Source organism: Otolemur garnettii, unplaced genomic scaffold, assembly GCF_000181295.1.
Source record: "Otolemur garnettii isolate 467f Iridium unplaced genomic scaffold, OtoGar3 scaffold00101, whole genome shotgun sequence".
Classification (NCBI taxonomy): domain Eukaryota; kingdom Metazoa; phylum Chordata; class Mammalia; order Primates; family Galagidae; genus Otolemur; species Otolemur garnettii.
The window spans coordinates 2,997,727-3,013,316 of NW_003852496.1; the positions used below are offsets into that span (position 1 = coordinate 2,997,727).

The 15,590-nt window shown below is 44.7% G+C and overlaps 2 protein-coding genes and 1 pseudogene across 3 annotated transcripts in view; 2 read left to right on the forward strand and 1 right to left on the reverse strand.

The window, feature by feature from the left end:
• CNBP (CCHC-type zinc finger nucleic acid binding protein) overlaps window positions 1–8,334 on the forward strand; it is a 24,269-nt gene extending 15,935 nt beyond the window's left edge. The window contains exon 5 of the mRNA XM_023516964.1: window positions 8,163–8,334. Coding sequence (XP_023372732.1) covers window positions 8,163–8,334 — 172 coding nt within the window. The remainder of the gene's footprint in view (window positions 1–8,162) is intronic.
• A 590-nt stretch (window positions 8,335–8,924) lies between these two features.
• The window catches only part of ISY1 (ISY1 splicing factor homolog), a 30,316-nt gene continuing 23,650 nt past the window's right edge, over window positions 8,925–15,590 (forward strand). The window contains exons 1-5 of the mRNA XM_012809242.2: window positions 8,925–8,998; window positions 11,425–11,447; window positions 14,362–14,413; window positions 15,161–15,226; window positions 15,413–15,455. Coding sequence (XP_012664696.1) covers window positions 8,996–8,998; window positions 11,425–11,447; window positions 14,362–14,413; window positions 15,161–15,226; window positions 15,413–15,455 — 187 coding nt within the window. The 5' untranslated portion in view covers window positions 8,925–8,995. The remainder of the gene's footprint in view (window positions 8,999–11,424; window positions 11,448–14,361; window positions 14,414–15,160; window positions 15,227–15,412; window positions 15,456–15,590) is intronic.
• Window positions 12,211–12,857, reverse strand: LOC111727347 (annotated as a pseudogene). The gene has a single exon (XR_002774924.1). The product of XR_002774924.1 is annotated as an ATP synthase F(0) complex subunit C3, mitochondrial pseudogene (transcript).

A 15,590-nucleotide genomic window follows, 5' to 3' on the forward strand; every position in this document is an offset into this window, starting at 1 on the left:
AGAGTGCCGTGGCATCACTGCTCACAGCAACCTCCAACTTCTTGGGCTCAAGCTATTCTCCTGCCTCAGCCTCCCAAGTAGCTGGGACTACAGGCACCTGCCACAATGCCCGGGGTGGATTTGAACCCGCCAGCTCAGGTGTATGTGACTGGCGCCTTAGCCACTTGAGCCACAGGCGCTGAGCCAGTAAGAATGTTTTAAATGTGTGTACTTTTTGGTATTGGGTTTCAGATTTGGTACAGAACTTATTACAGTAGTCAGTCTTGGAGATTTTTTCACTGTGGTGGTATGTATTTATTTCCTTTGGAAGTGTAATAACCTATCTTGGTTTCCAGTGTCCTGATGGTTTCAGCATTTATTATCCCTTGTACAGATGTTGCTTTGAGTTTATAAATTTGTTATGTGTTTTTTTTTTTTATATAGTTTTTTGGAGACAGTGTCTCACTGTGTCCCCCGTGGTAGACTGCCATGGTGCCACAGCTCACAGCAACCTCAAACTCTTGGGCTTAAGCGATTCTCTTGCCTAAGCCTCCCAAGTAGCTGGGACTACAGGTGGCTGCCACAATACCCGGCCATTTTTTGTTGCAGTTGTCATTGTTGTTTAGCTGGCCCGGGCCAGTTTCAAGCCCTCCAGCCTTGGTGTGTATGGCTGGTGCAGTAACCGATGTGCTACGAGCCCTGAGCCAAATTTGTTATGTGATTGATAGGAATGTAGATGTGATTGCACTGTTTTAGGAAAACCAAAGTTATACTGAGAGTTTTAGTTTACTTCTTTGGTTTTGAGGTTCTTTGTAAATATTGAAAATCACTTAACCACAGAAGGAAAAGGTTGGCTTTTTTCTTTTTTTTTTTTCTTCTCCAGGACTGAAGCAATCCTCTTACCTTAGCCTACCAAGTAGCTGGGACTATATGTGCTTTGCCACCACACCTGGCAGCTAATTTATTTTTATTTATTTATATATATATATATTTATTTATTTATTTATTTTATAGCGATGGGATCTTGCTCTTACCCAGGCTAGTCTCAGACTCTTGACCTCAAGTAGTCCTCCTCAGCCAGCCTCCCAAAGTGCAAGGATTACTGGTGTGAGGCACCGTATAGCCCATAATTTCTCTAAAAGGTTTTGAGTACATTGTTTTTGCAGTATATCCCAATATGTAATGATCGTTAAGCATTGCACCAGCAGTATGTAACCTTAAGTATTTGAGGCTACTCCTGTGACCTTTTGAGTGGCGCCTGTGGCTCAGTGAGTAGGGCGCTGGCCCTGGCCAAACTGCAACAAAAAAGTAGCTGGGAATTGTGGCAGCTGCCTATAGTCTCAGCTACTTGGGGGGCTGAGGCAAGAGAATTGCTTAAGCCCAGGAGCTGGAGGCTACTGTGAGCTGTAACACCAGGGCACTCTACCCAAGGGCAACAAAGTGAGACTCTGTTTAAAAAAAAAAAAAGCATAGTATAAAGCATAGATAGAGAACAACTTTCTAGTAATTGTTGATACAGTTTAAAAGCATAAATCCTAATAACAGTCTTATGGTGTAATTGCCAGTAATACTCTTTTTACTGGAAAGAGAGGCTCAGACATTTGTCTTGAATTTATCAGAGATGAGTCCTGACCATTGGTATTTTTTAAGTTTCTAAATGATTCTAAGATGCCACTGGATTAAAAACTTTTGAGTTTAATAATTTACCGAAGGCGTAGTCCCACAGGTGGAGCTTGCCTTTGAGAGCAGCCTCAGTGGTTATTGTTTTCACCGAGCTTTACGTTTAGTTACCCTGTTTTGCTTACGTTAGAGTTTATGGAGCACTGATTAAACATAACTGCTTCACATCTATTTCAGTCATACTACAAAACCTTGCTGAGGAAGTTAACTGCTGTTTGTGAATTTCGTAGTAAATGTTCTAATAGCAAGCTGTGGTATTAAACCTGTTCCTCCTGTGGCTTGGTAGTTGCATGTCTCTTGGTAAGCCACAGAGATTCGTGCATTAGGCACATAGCCTTAGGATGTTTCTTAGACTTGACGCTTGGCTGAGGAACCTACCATTTATGGCTCAGCCTTATATAATCATACAGAGTTCTTATGAGCCTTCTGATAAAGAATTGATTAGATTTCAGGTAATGGTTCAAGGTTGAGAGAGGTGGATTCAGGGCTGGGTGATACAGGGGAAACTCAGTAAGAGGGATGGGTATTTGTTCAGTGCATCCAGGTTTAATGGTTAGAAAAATCTAACTCTGCCAGTGATAAGAGGTGACAATCCAAGCTATAACCATTTGTCCACTGGTATTTTGGGTGAGTTTATACACAGTCAACCTGAGCAGATAAAATGGAGAGGGCAAAATTCAGAGCCAAGATTTTTGTTTTCACTAATTTTCAAGCAGCATATATGTGAATAGAAATAAGAACTTATGTGGCAATGACTTTCAAACAGTTGATAATTCTGTATTGTGGGTGGAAGAGAGTCTGCTCCACTGGTTCTAGGAATTAACTTTAAATTATGGGTATCCTAGCTGTAAGGTTTGTATCAGCCTTTTGTGGTGTCCAACCTATTTTTGGCCACATTAAATATGCAAACACTAATGAGAGCTGATGAGCAAAAGAAATGGGCTGTGCATTTTTTTTTTTGAGACAACCTCAAGCTATCCCCCTGGGTAGAGTGCCATGGTACCACAACTTACAGCAACCTCCAACTCCTGGGCTCAAGCAAGTCTCCTGCCTCTGCCTCCCAAGTAGCTTGGACCACAGGCGCCCGCCACAGTGCGGCTATTTTATGGTTGCAGCCATCGTTGTTTTGGCGGGCCTGGGCTGGATTCAAACCCACCACCTTAGGTGTATGTGGCGGGCGCCTCAGCTACTTGAGCCACAGGCGCCGAGCCACCATGCATGTTTTTTATGATGGCCAGCATCACAGATAAACAAACCAGTCCTTAAATGTACACGAAGGCCGCAGGTTGTACACCCATTTTACAGAATTGCTTCATTAACTAGATTTCTCAATCAAATAGGTCTACCAAAAAATGCTTTAGAATTAGAATATTTGCAAAATGATAAATGGTAATGTATAAAACATGAATTTTATTTGATTTCCTTTTTAAGGGAAGGCAGTTTTTTTTGTGACCCAGGCTGGACTGCAGTGTCATTATAGCTCACTGAAACCTTGAACTCATGGCCTCAAGTAATTAGGACTTACTACTGCTGATGTGCACTAGTATGCCCAGCTAATCTTTTAAATATTTTGTAGAGATAAAGTTTTGTTACTTTGCCCTGGCTAGTCTAGAACGCAAGGCCTCAAGATCTTGCTCCGCCTCCCAAAGTGCTGGGAATCATAGCTGTGAGCAACCATGCCTAACTGATGTGAGAGTAACTTGAAAAACGTTTTTTATTGTGGAAAATTTTAAACAAGGAGAGATAATAGTTCATTGAATTTCACTGTAGCTGTCACCCACCTTCAATAACCAACTCTCTGCCGTCTTCCACCCCCAATTTTAGCATTCTTTGCTATCCTGATAAGCTGAGAATTTCCCAAGTCAATTCCTGGTGTCTTTGTGCTTCACATCTTCCCTCAGTGTATCTCTTTCTTGTGTTTCACTATAAGCAACAAGAAGAAACCACAAAACTTCAATTAGATATGCAAATTCATCATTGTTGGTAAATTATAGGACACATTTGTGCTATAAATGTGTCCTATAAACCACTATAAGCAGTGGTTTCTGCTACTAAGGATCCCTTTTCTCCAGTTTCCAAAAACATGTTGCTTACCAGCAGCACTGTAAATGTCCACAGTTTTACAAATAGTCTCGTGAGTCAAGTATTCTCTAAGACTATAGAGAAACTATTAAACTTACTTCCTTTGGAGCCCTCCTTAGCAGAATTGTTAAAGTATTTTTACACTCTTGTCAAGGCTTTCTAGTCTTTGTCTGTCACACTCAATTCTTCCAACCTCTGCCCATTGTCTAGTTGCAAAGTACAGCACGTACTATATTGTTGCTGTGACAGATTACTGCAAGCTTTTTTTTTTTTTTAAATGGGGGGAAAGGGTTTTTTTTGTCTTGTTTTGTTTTTTAAGAGACAGAGTCTCACTTTATTGCCCTTGGTAGAGTGCCATGGCATCACAGCTCGTAGCAACTTCCAACTCCTGGGCTTAGGTGATTCTCCTGCCTCAGCCTCCCCAGTAGCTAGGACTATAGGCGTCCACCACAACGCCTGGCTATATTTTTGTTGCAGTTTGGCTGGGGCCAGGCACGAACCCATCACCCTTGGTACATGGGGGCAGCGCCTTTGGCTCGAAGGAGTAGGGCGCTGACCCCATATGCCAAAGGTGATGGGTTCAAGCCCAGCCCCAGCCAAAAACTGCAAAAAAAAAAAGCGTCAGCAGGGCTGCTTTCCTTCTTGAAGCTCTTGGGGAGAATCTTTGTCTAACAGCTTCCAGAGGCTTTTCTGTTTTCTTTGGCTGGTGTCTAAATCACCAACTTCTTTCTATCTGTCTGTCTGTCTGTTTATTTTTGAGACAAGAGTCACGGTGTTGCCCTCTGTAGAGTGCTGTAGTGTCACAGCTCACAGTAACCTCCAACTCTTGGACCTAAGCAATTCTCTTGCCTCAGCCTCCTAAGTAGTTGGGACTACAGGCGCCCGCCACAAGGCCCGGCTATTTTTTTGTTGTGGTTTAGCAGGTCTGGCCCGGGTTCTAACCTGCCAGCCCTGGTATAGGTGGCTGGCATCCTAACCACTGAGCTTTAGTTTTCTCAATGGATAGTCTGAGGTAATCTTCCCATCTCAGGATCCTTACTCACACCTGGAAAATCCCTAGTGCTGTGTAAGGTAACATTTACAGGTTTGGGGAATGAGGGTGTGGATGTTTTGGGGGAGCTTCCCTAGTTCCTTACTAGTGAATCCTTATTAGTGGAGGACAGTGAGGCCCTTGTATAAGTGCTAGGGGGTGGGTGTCAGACATATGTGTCTTCTCTTGCTGTGTCACAAAAAGATGGAAAAGATCTCTTTAATACTGCGGTTTTTTCACTTAATGTACATTAATTCAACCTGCTTATGACACATGGGCTAATAAAATACCAGAATTTTTCACCTGAGTGGTTGCTATGCAGAACTGTGGGTTCAGTGTTACCCCAAATCAACATTTTTTTGTTGAGACAGAGTCTCGTTTTGTCACCTTGGGGAGAGTGCTGTGGTGTCATCACAGCTCACAGCAATCTCAAGTGTCTTGGACTCAAGGAGTCCTCTTTTTTCAGTCTCCCCAGTAATTGGTACTATAAGCACCCACCATAATGCCTGGCTAGTTTTTCTATTTTTAGTAGAGACAGGGTCTCTTGTTCAGGTTGGTCTCAAACTTGGGCTCAAGCAATCCACATGCCTTGGCCTCCCAGAGTGCCAATGATCACAAACATGAGCCTCTATGCCCTGCCAGATTTTTCCAATTTTTATAACGTGTAAATCAAAGGAGACTTGTAGGTTAAATTCAGCCCGCTAGACTGAAGTTTACAACTGTCCCTTTAGGATTAGTAATGTGATGTGATGCTAGGTCACAGTTGGGGCATATATTGATAACTGATAGGCTTAGCCCTCCCTATCTTTAGATTCAACCAACTACATAGTGAAAATGAAAAACATACCAATAATGTAACAATACAACAATGAAAGTAAGACAAATTAAAAGTACAATATAAACTATTTACATTGTGTTAAGCATAAGTTATCTAGAGATGATTTAAAGTACACAAGAGAATGTCAGTAGGTTAAATGCAAATGCTATATCATTTTATCTGAGGGACTTGAGCATCTGCAGATTTGGGGGGTAGGGATGTGGGAACCTGGAACTAGTTCCCCAAAGGTACAGGGAGACAACTGTGTAGATAAATAGAAATACATAGATACCTACTTTGATACTGAGTACAGAGTGCTATAAAAATGTTCAGTCAAATATAAATTGGGACTGTCAGCACGGAAAAGGCAGGGCAGTGCTATTTTCGTTCTTTCACTATTCAGCCATCAAATCTTACATGTCAGGGCCAGGGGTGGTGATAGAGATTTAAAAAAAAAAGATTTGAGAGAGAGGCCTGTAAATCAGAGCTTTTTGAGGAAGTTATACAAGGCCCTGAGACAGGCCCAACAGACTGTCTAGGGGTTAGGTTAGGCTTCATAATAAGCCTGACTGCACAGCTTGAAATTTTTTTATTTAGAACTCATCACTGAAAAGAACATAGATCTGAGTACTTGGTATGACATGTCTCCTCTAAACTAACTCTGTAAACCTAATGTCCCATTATCATGTAAGAGGAAAAATGAGAACATTTAAAAGGTAAATACTATATGCCAACTCACAGGAAAAACTAACATAAAGAAGGTAAGTCGGCTCGGCGCCAGCCACATACACCTAAGGTGGCAGGTTCAAATCCAGCCCGGGCCCGCCAAACGACAGCTGCAACCAAAAAAATAGCCAGGCATTGTGGTGGGCGCCTGTGGTCCCAGCTACTTGGGAGGTGGAGGCAGGAGACTCACTTGAGCCCAGGAGTTGGAGGTTGCTGTGATGCCAGAGCATTCAACTCAGGGGGACAGCTTGAGGCTCTTGTCTCAAAAAATAAAAAAGAAAAAAAAGGTAAGTCATCTAAGGCCACACAGCTTATAAGTGGTGAAACCAGGTTATGAATACAGTTTGTGAAATGATAAGCATCAACTAGGCTGATTAGGCAGGTGGAGGAGTTGTGCGACAGACCAAAGGAGCAGCATGAACAAAGGATCCACAGAAGCAGAGAAAGAAGGCCATTTAGTAGATGGGCAAGATAAGTCTGGTTCTTACTTTTTTTTTTTTTAACGCTAAAGGGACTTGGTTGAGTAGTCAGTTGGAGTCAGGGCGTTATCAGTTCATTGATCCCACCAAACAGTAGTGAGTCTTGTCCCCTCTTCTGAGTCCAAAAGTAGCTGACAGCAGTTTCTGGTATTATATCTGGTTTGACATCCAGCAGGTTATATTCCGCCCAGAATTGCAAGCAAGTATTGGGACTCCCTGACTAGGTCGGTTTGAGTCTTAAGCCTAACGGTAGTGACTGTGGAGACAGCACTTATGGACTAGCTTGCTCTAGCTCCCAGTACCACTCTAGGAAGTGTCCCCTTCAGAAACCAGTCCCAAGTGAAACTCGGGTGAGTATATAGGGACAGTGGATTCTAGGGCAATCAGTATAGGTAATGTTTTTTGAATCCTGTTGCATGTGATCTCTGCATCCTAGAGTCAGGGATTTAGTGAGTAAAGGTATGGCGGTGTCTAAAAAGTCTCATTTGAGGAGTGACTAGTGGTTTGGGATCAGATACTTAAAGGAAATGTTAAGCTGCTGTAACGACACCTGAGTGCAGTGATCTTGACATTTTTCTTTTTATAGAGCTCCGTATTTTGGAGCTGGAAGAGGGACTTGCTTGCACCCTCACAGTACTGTTTGTGCGTTTAAATTGGCTGTTCCTGTTTATTTTTTCAGCAGAGATGGGAAAAAGGAGAAAGGATGTCTGCTCTTTTCATGGGTGTCGCCTAAGTGACAAAACAACTGCTGGTCATTTTTTAATCCTGAACCTAGCTGCCAGAGAGGCAGGGAGATCGAGTCTGTACTGGGGAAGCCATATAGCTTGTAGAGAAAATTTGTTCCTTGTCCCGTCCAGGAATGAGGTCCTAGTGACTATTCCGAGTATTTGTCCTGTCTGATGCTGAATTGTATGTCAGATGCTTCCCTTTCTGGGTTGGGCCTCCCGGCTGCAGCTGGGTGGCCACCCCTGGCCAGTGTGCTTGAAAGGGAAAGCTGCTGTTAACTGGCTGAACTTGCTGCATACCTTCCCCACCATAGCTTATTTCATTGCTCACACCGCACGGGAGTAACGAATCGGAACTTGACTGGCCTCTCCTTTGTCCTCTTGGTCCTTACCTGAGGTTCTAGACCCAGCAGTGTACCCTCACACAATGACCGCATCTCTGGGACGTGACTCACGTTTGTCCAATCACCCTTCTCTCTCCTAAAGTTTGGCTTTTTCTTTCCTGGACGTTAAATTCAGTCTTCACGGAGGGTGAGCTCAAGCACTAGTTCAGCTATGAAAGGCCAAGTGACTTAAGGAGACGAGTTTATAAAGTGTATGACAAGGAAAGGAGTTTAGGAAGTCTGGCCCGCTCCACCCCCCAGGAAGCACGACTGCTCCGATTTACCCGAGAAGCGCTCCAGCGCCCCCACCCGGAGGCCGGTTGCAGCGCCGGGGCTGTACTTGCTCGCCCCGCGGCCCCAGGCCATTGTGCGGACTGTGGTCAGCAAGATGAGGGAAAGTAATTTCCACAACGGGACAGTTGCGCTCACATAAGACTCAAAATGGGGCCGTTGGGATAAGTAGATTAGCAACAGTAACCCTAGGCGGCCTTCCACACAATCGCACACAACGCCCGGTTTTCATAGCACCAATTTATTTTTTTAGAGACAGTCTCACTTTGTAGCCCTCGGTAGAGTGCGGTGGCGTCACAGTTCACAGCAACCTCAAGTTCTTGGGCTTATTGGGCTTAAGTGATTCTCTTGTCTCCGCCTCCCGAGAAGCTGGGATTACAGGCGCCCACCACAACACCCGGCTATTTTTTTAGAGACGGGGTCTGGCACTTGCTCAGGCTGGTCGCGAACCAGTGAGTTCAGGAAATTACAGACGTGCACCACCGCGCCTCGCCCAACACAGCACCGATAATTAACACGGGAAGTTGTTATCGCGAGAACAAAGCCAGCCGCCGAAGATCGGCCCTCCGCAAGCACCTAGGGGCGTCATATTCACCCTGGGCAGCCCGCCCCCAGGGCGTGTCCGCACGGCCCCCTGCCGGGCCGCTGGTCCGGGTCCCTTCCGGTCCTTGGTTCCGGTCCTTCCCGTTTAGCCTTCCGACAGACACGTCACTTCCTGCGAGCAATCGGAATCCTGACTCCTGGTGAGGGCTGACAGTCCGGCCTGGGGACGCGGGGCTGCTGGCGGCGCCTTCACCTCCACCATGGTGAGTTGGGCGGGCAGGGGAGGGAGGGGCGAGGGAACGGGCAGCTGTGAGGGCTCCCAGCCCTCCTGGGGTGCTGGTGACGTCGGGGTTCAGGGTTGCAACACTGCAGGCTTCAGACTCCTCGGGGGTAACGTGGATGTTCTCATCCTGCCTCTCTTACCTGTCAGAAGTTGAAAGAGAAAATTGCGCGTTACCATCGTGGACATGGTTTTAATTCCGACGAAGCTCTTCACGTAACCGATAGGGCAATTGAAACAGGCGCAAGGACCCCACTCTGGGTCACGGTGCGTGGCGCGAGACAGCTGTTCCCCAGTCCCACGGGGGAGATCAAGAGCAGACTATGTATTTCTGGGATTATTTGTCTGTTCTCGGTCTGCCCCACCAGATAGAAGCTTCACGAGGTAGCTCTTAACTGTTGCTTCCTTAACTTCTAAAACTGGCATCTTGTAGGTGTTCAGCATTTCTTGGGTAAATGAATGACAGGAAGTGTATGAGGGTATGATCGCTGTGGTCCAGCGCGATCGACTTCTTTATGTGTTCCAGAAGGGTTTATGGAGTGTAAATGTGAAAATGCATATAGTGACGATAAAAAGATAATGCTTAGTTACCAAAGTATTGGCTACGACATTAGTTTCATTAAATGAAGCCCCTATAAGAAGCACAGTTGTAAGCTATAGTTTAAAAAAAGAAAAAGAAGCAGCAGCACAGGACACTATAGTGAGGTTATAGAAAAGAAAGCCATTGTAGATTTATGAGCATAAGATCCCAAAGGGAGATACCAGTATTAGAAGCAGTCCTTTCCGTGGGAGGATATTTCCCAAATTACCGCTGTGCTCCTTTGCCCACTAAGCATTTGCCGGGTTTGTTTCCGTATCAGTTGAAAGGGAGAGTCTGAAAGGAGATTTAAGCCGAACTCTCTCTTTCTTTTTTTTTTGACGGTCTCACTTTGTCGCCCTGGGTAGAGTGCGGTGGCGTCACGACTCACAGCAACCTCAAACTCTTGGGCTTAAGCGATTCTCTTGCCTCAGCCTCCCAAGTAGCTGGCACTACAGGCGCCCGGGGCAGCTCCTGGCTATTTTTTGGTTGTAGTTGTCATTGTTGTTTGGCAGGGGCAGGCTGGGTTCGAATCTGCCAGCCCCGGTGTATGTAGCTGGCGTCCTAGCTGCTGAGCTACAGACGCTGAGCCTGAACTCCGTTTGGAGGAGTGTCTATAAACTGTGTGCCTGACGCCTTCCTGTATTTATCTCATTAAATCATCATGCTGTCTGTATAAGAGATATGATCCCAATTGTAAAGATGGGGAGACTGAAGTTTAGAGAGACTACTTCTCAGGGATGGTAAGTAGAAGAGCTGGGAGTAAGAGTCCCTTACTCAGCAAGTATTCTTTCTGTTTATACTACAACCCAGAAAACGTTCTCTGCCTAACACTGTGTTGCAGGGATAATTAACTTGACGCTAGTGTCACAGTACTTATGTAAATTCACTTTGTAAAAGCTAGTCTTGAGACTTAACATTCCCCAAATTCCACTGCAAAGGAAGAGAAAGTTGTGATGGTTAATGTTTATGATGCGAATTGTGATGGTTAACTTCCTGGTTAATATAAACCCCAATAAAGGGGACCACCTTCTCTAATGGAGAAGAAAGTCATGAAGGAACTTTCTGGAGTGGAGATAAAGTAAAATTTGAAGGACAAATGGGAGTATTAGGAACAGTGGAGGAGTAAAGTGTTTTTTGTTTGTTTGTTTGTTTGTTTTGAGCAGAGTCTCATTTTGTTGCCCTTGGTTACAGTGCTTGGTGTGTTACAGCTCACAGCAACCTCAAACTGTTGGGCTTAAGCCAAGTGTGAAGCCACAGTGACACATGGCCAGGAGTAAAGATTTTAATGGAGGATTACTGTATAAGTCAAAGGATTTGGGGACCGTTTGAATTTTTTGTTGTTCTTATTGCAGTTAAAACAGTCTGCTAGTAGCTGTATCCTTGTCAAACTTTTTACTAAGGCTCTGCGCCTGTGGCTCAAGGGGCTAAGGTGCTAGCCACATACACCTAAGGTGGCAGGTTTGAATCAGCCCGAGTCCCCCAAATAACAATGACAGCTGCAACCAAAAAATAGCTGGGCGTTGTGGCGGGCACCTGTGGTCCCAGCTACTTGGGAGGCAGAGGCAGAGGCAGGAGACTCACTTGAGCCCAGGAGTTGGAGGTTGCTGTGAGCTGTGATGCCATAGAACTCTACCCAGGGGGACTGCTTGAGGCTCTGTCTCAAAAAACTTTTTACTAAGAGGTAAATGGTACCTTAACTGCTTAAGTATCCAAAAACAAAACCAAAAAAACTTTAAAATACACTGCTATGGTTTAATTAAAAAAAAAAGTAAATGAGAAAAAAAGTATTTTAAACATTGGCAATTTTCTTCCCTTCTCTCTCCTTCCAGGCTCGAAATGCAGAAAAGGCCATGTAAGTATCAACCCATATCCTGCTGTAAACTTTGTGTAACATAATAACCACCACAGAACTCATTTTTTCCTCTTGGTATATGAACCTTTTTAAAAAGCTGTTTCTGGGTAGCACCTGTGGCTCAGTGAGTAGGGCGCCAGCCCCATATACCAAGGGTGGCGGGTTCAAACCTGGCCCTGGCCAAACTGCAACAAGAACAAAAAAACAGCCGGGCGTTGTGGTGGGTACCTGTAGTCCCAGCTACTCGGGAGGCTGAGGCAAGAGAATACCCTAAGCCCAAGAGCTGGAGGTTGCTGTGAGCTGTGATGCTACGGCACTCTACTGAAGGAGACAAAGTGAGACACTGTCTCTAAAAAAAAAAAAAGTTAAATAAATAAAAAAATAAAAAGCTGTTTCTTTCTCTGCATATAGCGTTCTCTTTTTTCCCTATTTGTTTTCCCCATTAGTATTTTCTTTTCTTTCTTTTCTTTTTGAAAGTTTTTATCTTGGCTCGGCGCCTATAGCTCAACTGGCTAAGGTGCCAGCCACGTACACCTAAGGTGGCGGGTTCAAATCCCCAGCCCGGACCCGCCAAACAACAATGACGGCTGCAACCAAAAAATAGCCGGGCGTTGTGGCGGGCGCCTGTGGTCCCAGCTACTTGGGAGGCGGAGGCAGGAGACTCGCTTGAGCCCAGGAGTTGGAGGTTGCTGTGAGCTGTAATGCCAGGGCACTCTGCCCAGGGGGACAGCTTGAGGCTCTGTCTCAAAAAAAAAAAAAAAAAGAAAGTTTTTATCTTTAATGAAATGAGTTTGGAAGTAACGTACATTTCCATGACACCAATACTACAGTTTTCGGAGTCACAGTAAGATACACAGAATTATACCCGTAATTAATATGAATGTCAACATTTCAAGCAGTAATTTGTTACATGGCAAACAAAATCAAGAAAGCAACCATCAAACAAGAGAGACCCATAGCTTCAGACAAGGCAAATCCCAGGATAGCATATGAGAACAGCTGCTGCTTCAGTGATGGGTTTCTGGCATAACCAATGATAAGGCTGCCAAAGACTGGTCCAATACCAGCACCAGAACCAGCCACTCCTACTGTTGGAGCACCTGCACCAATGAACTTGGCAGCAGTATCAGTCTCTGCTGATTGCACTGATCTGAAACTCCCTTCGGATCAGCTGAGACACACCATTCTGAGCCCCATTAAATACTGCAGAGCCCTCTCCAGTCCTAGCCTCTGGTCGAGATAACACTGATGCAGAAATTGGTTGTATGCAACTCTGGATCCAGCTCGGATCAGAGCAGGGGTGCAGGTGAACATCTTACACTCTTCCAGTGGTGCGGCTGGAGGACTTGGGTGACAGGCGACGTGGGCTCCTCTCCCTCTTCCTCCCTTCCTGGCAGGCGGTGGCAGCGGCGGTGGGGGTGGGGGCAGAGGTCGAAGGAATGGACTTTTCTTTCTTTTTTGAGACAGAGTCTTAGTATGTCACCTTCAATAGAGTGTCATGGCACCACAGCTCACAGCAACCTCAAATTCTTTGGCTCAAGCAATTCTCTTGCCTTAGCCTCCCAAGTAGCTGGGACTATAGGCATCCGCCACAACACAACGCCCAGCTATTTTTAGAGATGAGGTCTTGCTCTTTTTTGCTCAGGCTGGTCTCTAACTCCTCAACTTGGGCAATCCTCCTACCTCAGCCTCCCAGAGTGCCAGGATTATAGGCATGAGCCACTGTGACTGACCCCTGTGAGTATTGTCTGACAGCTTCTAGAATGTACATTAGATGCACATTTGTTCACCTGTGGTTGGTGTAGGAGTTGTGCGATGACAGCTAGAGCATGCCATGATATTATTCTTTTAACATCTGGATGTGTTGCTCATCCTAGTGTCAGTAAATAGTTTCACACAGTCCTTATGTGCAATGTAAATAAATTAGATACCTGGGTGTTCAGGAAAACAAATAGCCAGTGATTTTCAACTGGTGTGCAGCAGCACGCTGGTGCACTGTGAGAGGATCTTAGGTGTGCCCCCCAAATTTTTAAAGTTCATTAATTAAATTATTTTTGAAAGAAGTTCAGATTACAGTAAGTATGTTCTTTTTTTTTTTTTTTTTTTTTGAGACAGAGCCTCAAGCTGTCCCCCTGGGTAGAGTGCCATGGCATCACAGCTCACAGCAACCTCCAAGTCCTGGGCTCAAGCGAGTCTCCTGCCTCAGCCTCCCAAGTAGCTGGGACTACAGGCGCCTGCCACAATGCCTGGCCATTTTTTGGTTACAGCCGTCATTGTAGTTTGGTGGGCCCAGGCTGGATTCGAACCCTCCAGTTCAGGTGTATGTGGCTGGTGCCTTAACTGCTTGAGCCACAGGCACCGAGCCAGTATGTTCTTTTTTTTACTCTTTTTAAAATCATAATTTGAGTGTGCCACAGAAATTTGAGTATAGGTTTAAGTGTGCTGTGAGATAAAAAGGTTGCAAAGCACTGCCAAGGGTCTGTTCCCTGGAACATGGAAACCATTGACTACCCTGTGCTTTCTTTTGTTTTTGGAGACAGAGTCTCACTCTGCCACCCTGGGTAGACAGTGTGGTAGCTCACGCAACCTCAGACTCTTGGAGTCAAGCTAGTCTCTTGCCCCAGCCAGGGTGCTCGCCATAATGCCCAGCTAGTTTTTCTGTTTTTAGTAGAGATGGGTCTCGCTTTTGCTAGACTGGTCTAGAACTCCTGAGCTCAGGCAATCCACCCACCTCAGCCTCCTAGAGTGCTAGGATTATGAACGTGAGCCACTGTGCCTGGCCCCCATGCTTTCTTAATCGTAATATGTATGAATGACATTAAATGTGGTTATGAGCAGGTCTGCCCCATCTGGGAACATGGGTAATGAGAAATCTCTGAGCATGTTTTAATGGAGTCTTTTATATTCCTGGTAGGACGGCCTTAGCAAGATTTCGCCAAGCTCAGTTGGAAGAGGGAAAAGTGAAGGTTGGTGTAAATAAATCTCCCTTATGAATTGTAAAGTATTAAGAATAAATGCAGTAAAACGTCCTCGTGGACAGACTTCAAACTTTAAATCTTCCCATTTATCTGGACTTGCTGGCACGCTTATGGGTCTGTACATTGAATCCAGCTGTATCTCCCTATAGCTGAGGCAGTGAGATGCCCTGGCTGTCAGTTTCTCTGGTTCTTCTGAGTATGATGACTAGATACCTTATTATTAGACAGCTCTAAACTTGAATATTAGCAAGTGTGTGATGTGGGGAGCAGCTCTAATCTAAAACCAGTAAATGCTCTCCAGGTTAGAGATGATATATGCCATTCCATGGATGTTTTTCTTTTTTTAGTTTTTTTTGAAGCCTCACATCCATGCATATGTATACGTACGCACACCCAAACACAGGCATATTTATGCTGTGTTCTAAACACTGATAGCAATCATTTCTTAAGTATTAAAAATATGCCATGAAATGGCTATTATCTAGTTTATTTAGCCAACTCTGTATTACTAGGCATTGAAGTTGTTTGCTTTGTTTCACTGTACTAGGTATAATGGATGTTTTCCTAAGGAGATTATAAAGTGAGGTTTATGGCTTGATGAGGATCATCTGGAACGGAAACTTCAAGTGCGTGTAGACCATTAGCATTTGGACCTCAGACCTGAATCAGTTGTGAATGTTGCATGAAGTTTGTAACTAGTATAGTGGCAACATGTGTTATTTTGCTGATTCTTAGGAACGAAGACCCTTCCTTGCCTCAGAATGTACGGAGCTGCCTAAAGCTGAGAAGTGGAGACGACAGGTACATCCTGGGTAAATCTGGTCTTAGTAGGAGTAACAAATCTTTGCTGCTTATTATCTAAGTGACTCTTCAACCAGTGTGTTAAGTACTTTGAATTACTGTTTTTGAATTATTGTTTTCCTGTGCTTTCAAACATATTCAAAAGTCACGCATGTACTCCCTTTTATTTATTTATTTATTTTACAGATTATTGGAGAGATATCCAAAAAAGTGGCTCAGATTCAGAATGGTAAGCTCATTTGTCTCTTTAAAGTGCCCGATTCTCGGCTTGGCGCCTGTGTCTCAAGTGGCTAAGGCGCCAGCCACATACACCTAAGGTGGCGGGTTCGAATCCAGCCTGGGCCTGCTAAACAACAATGACAGC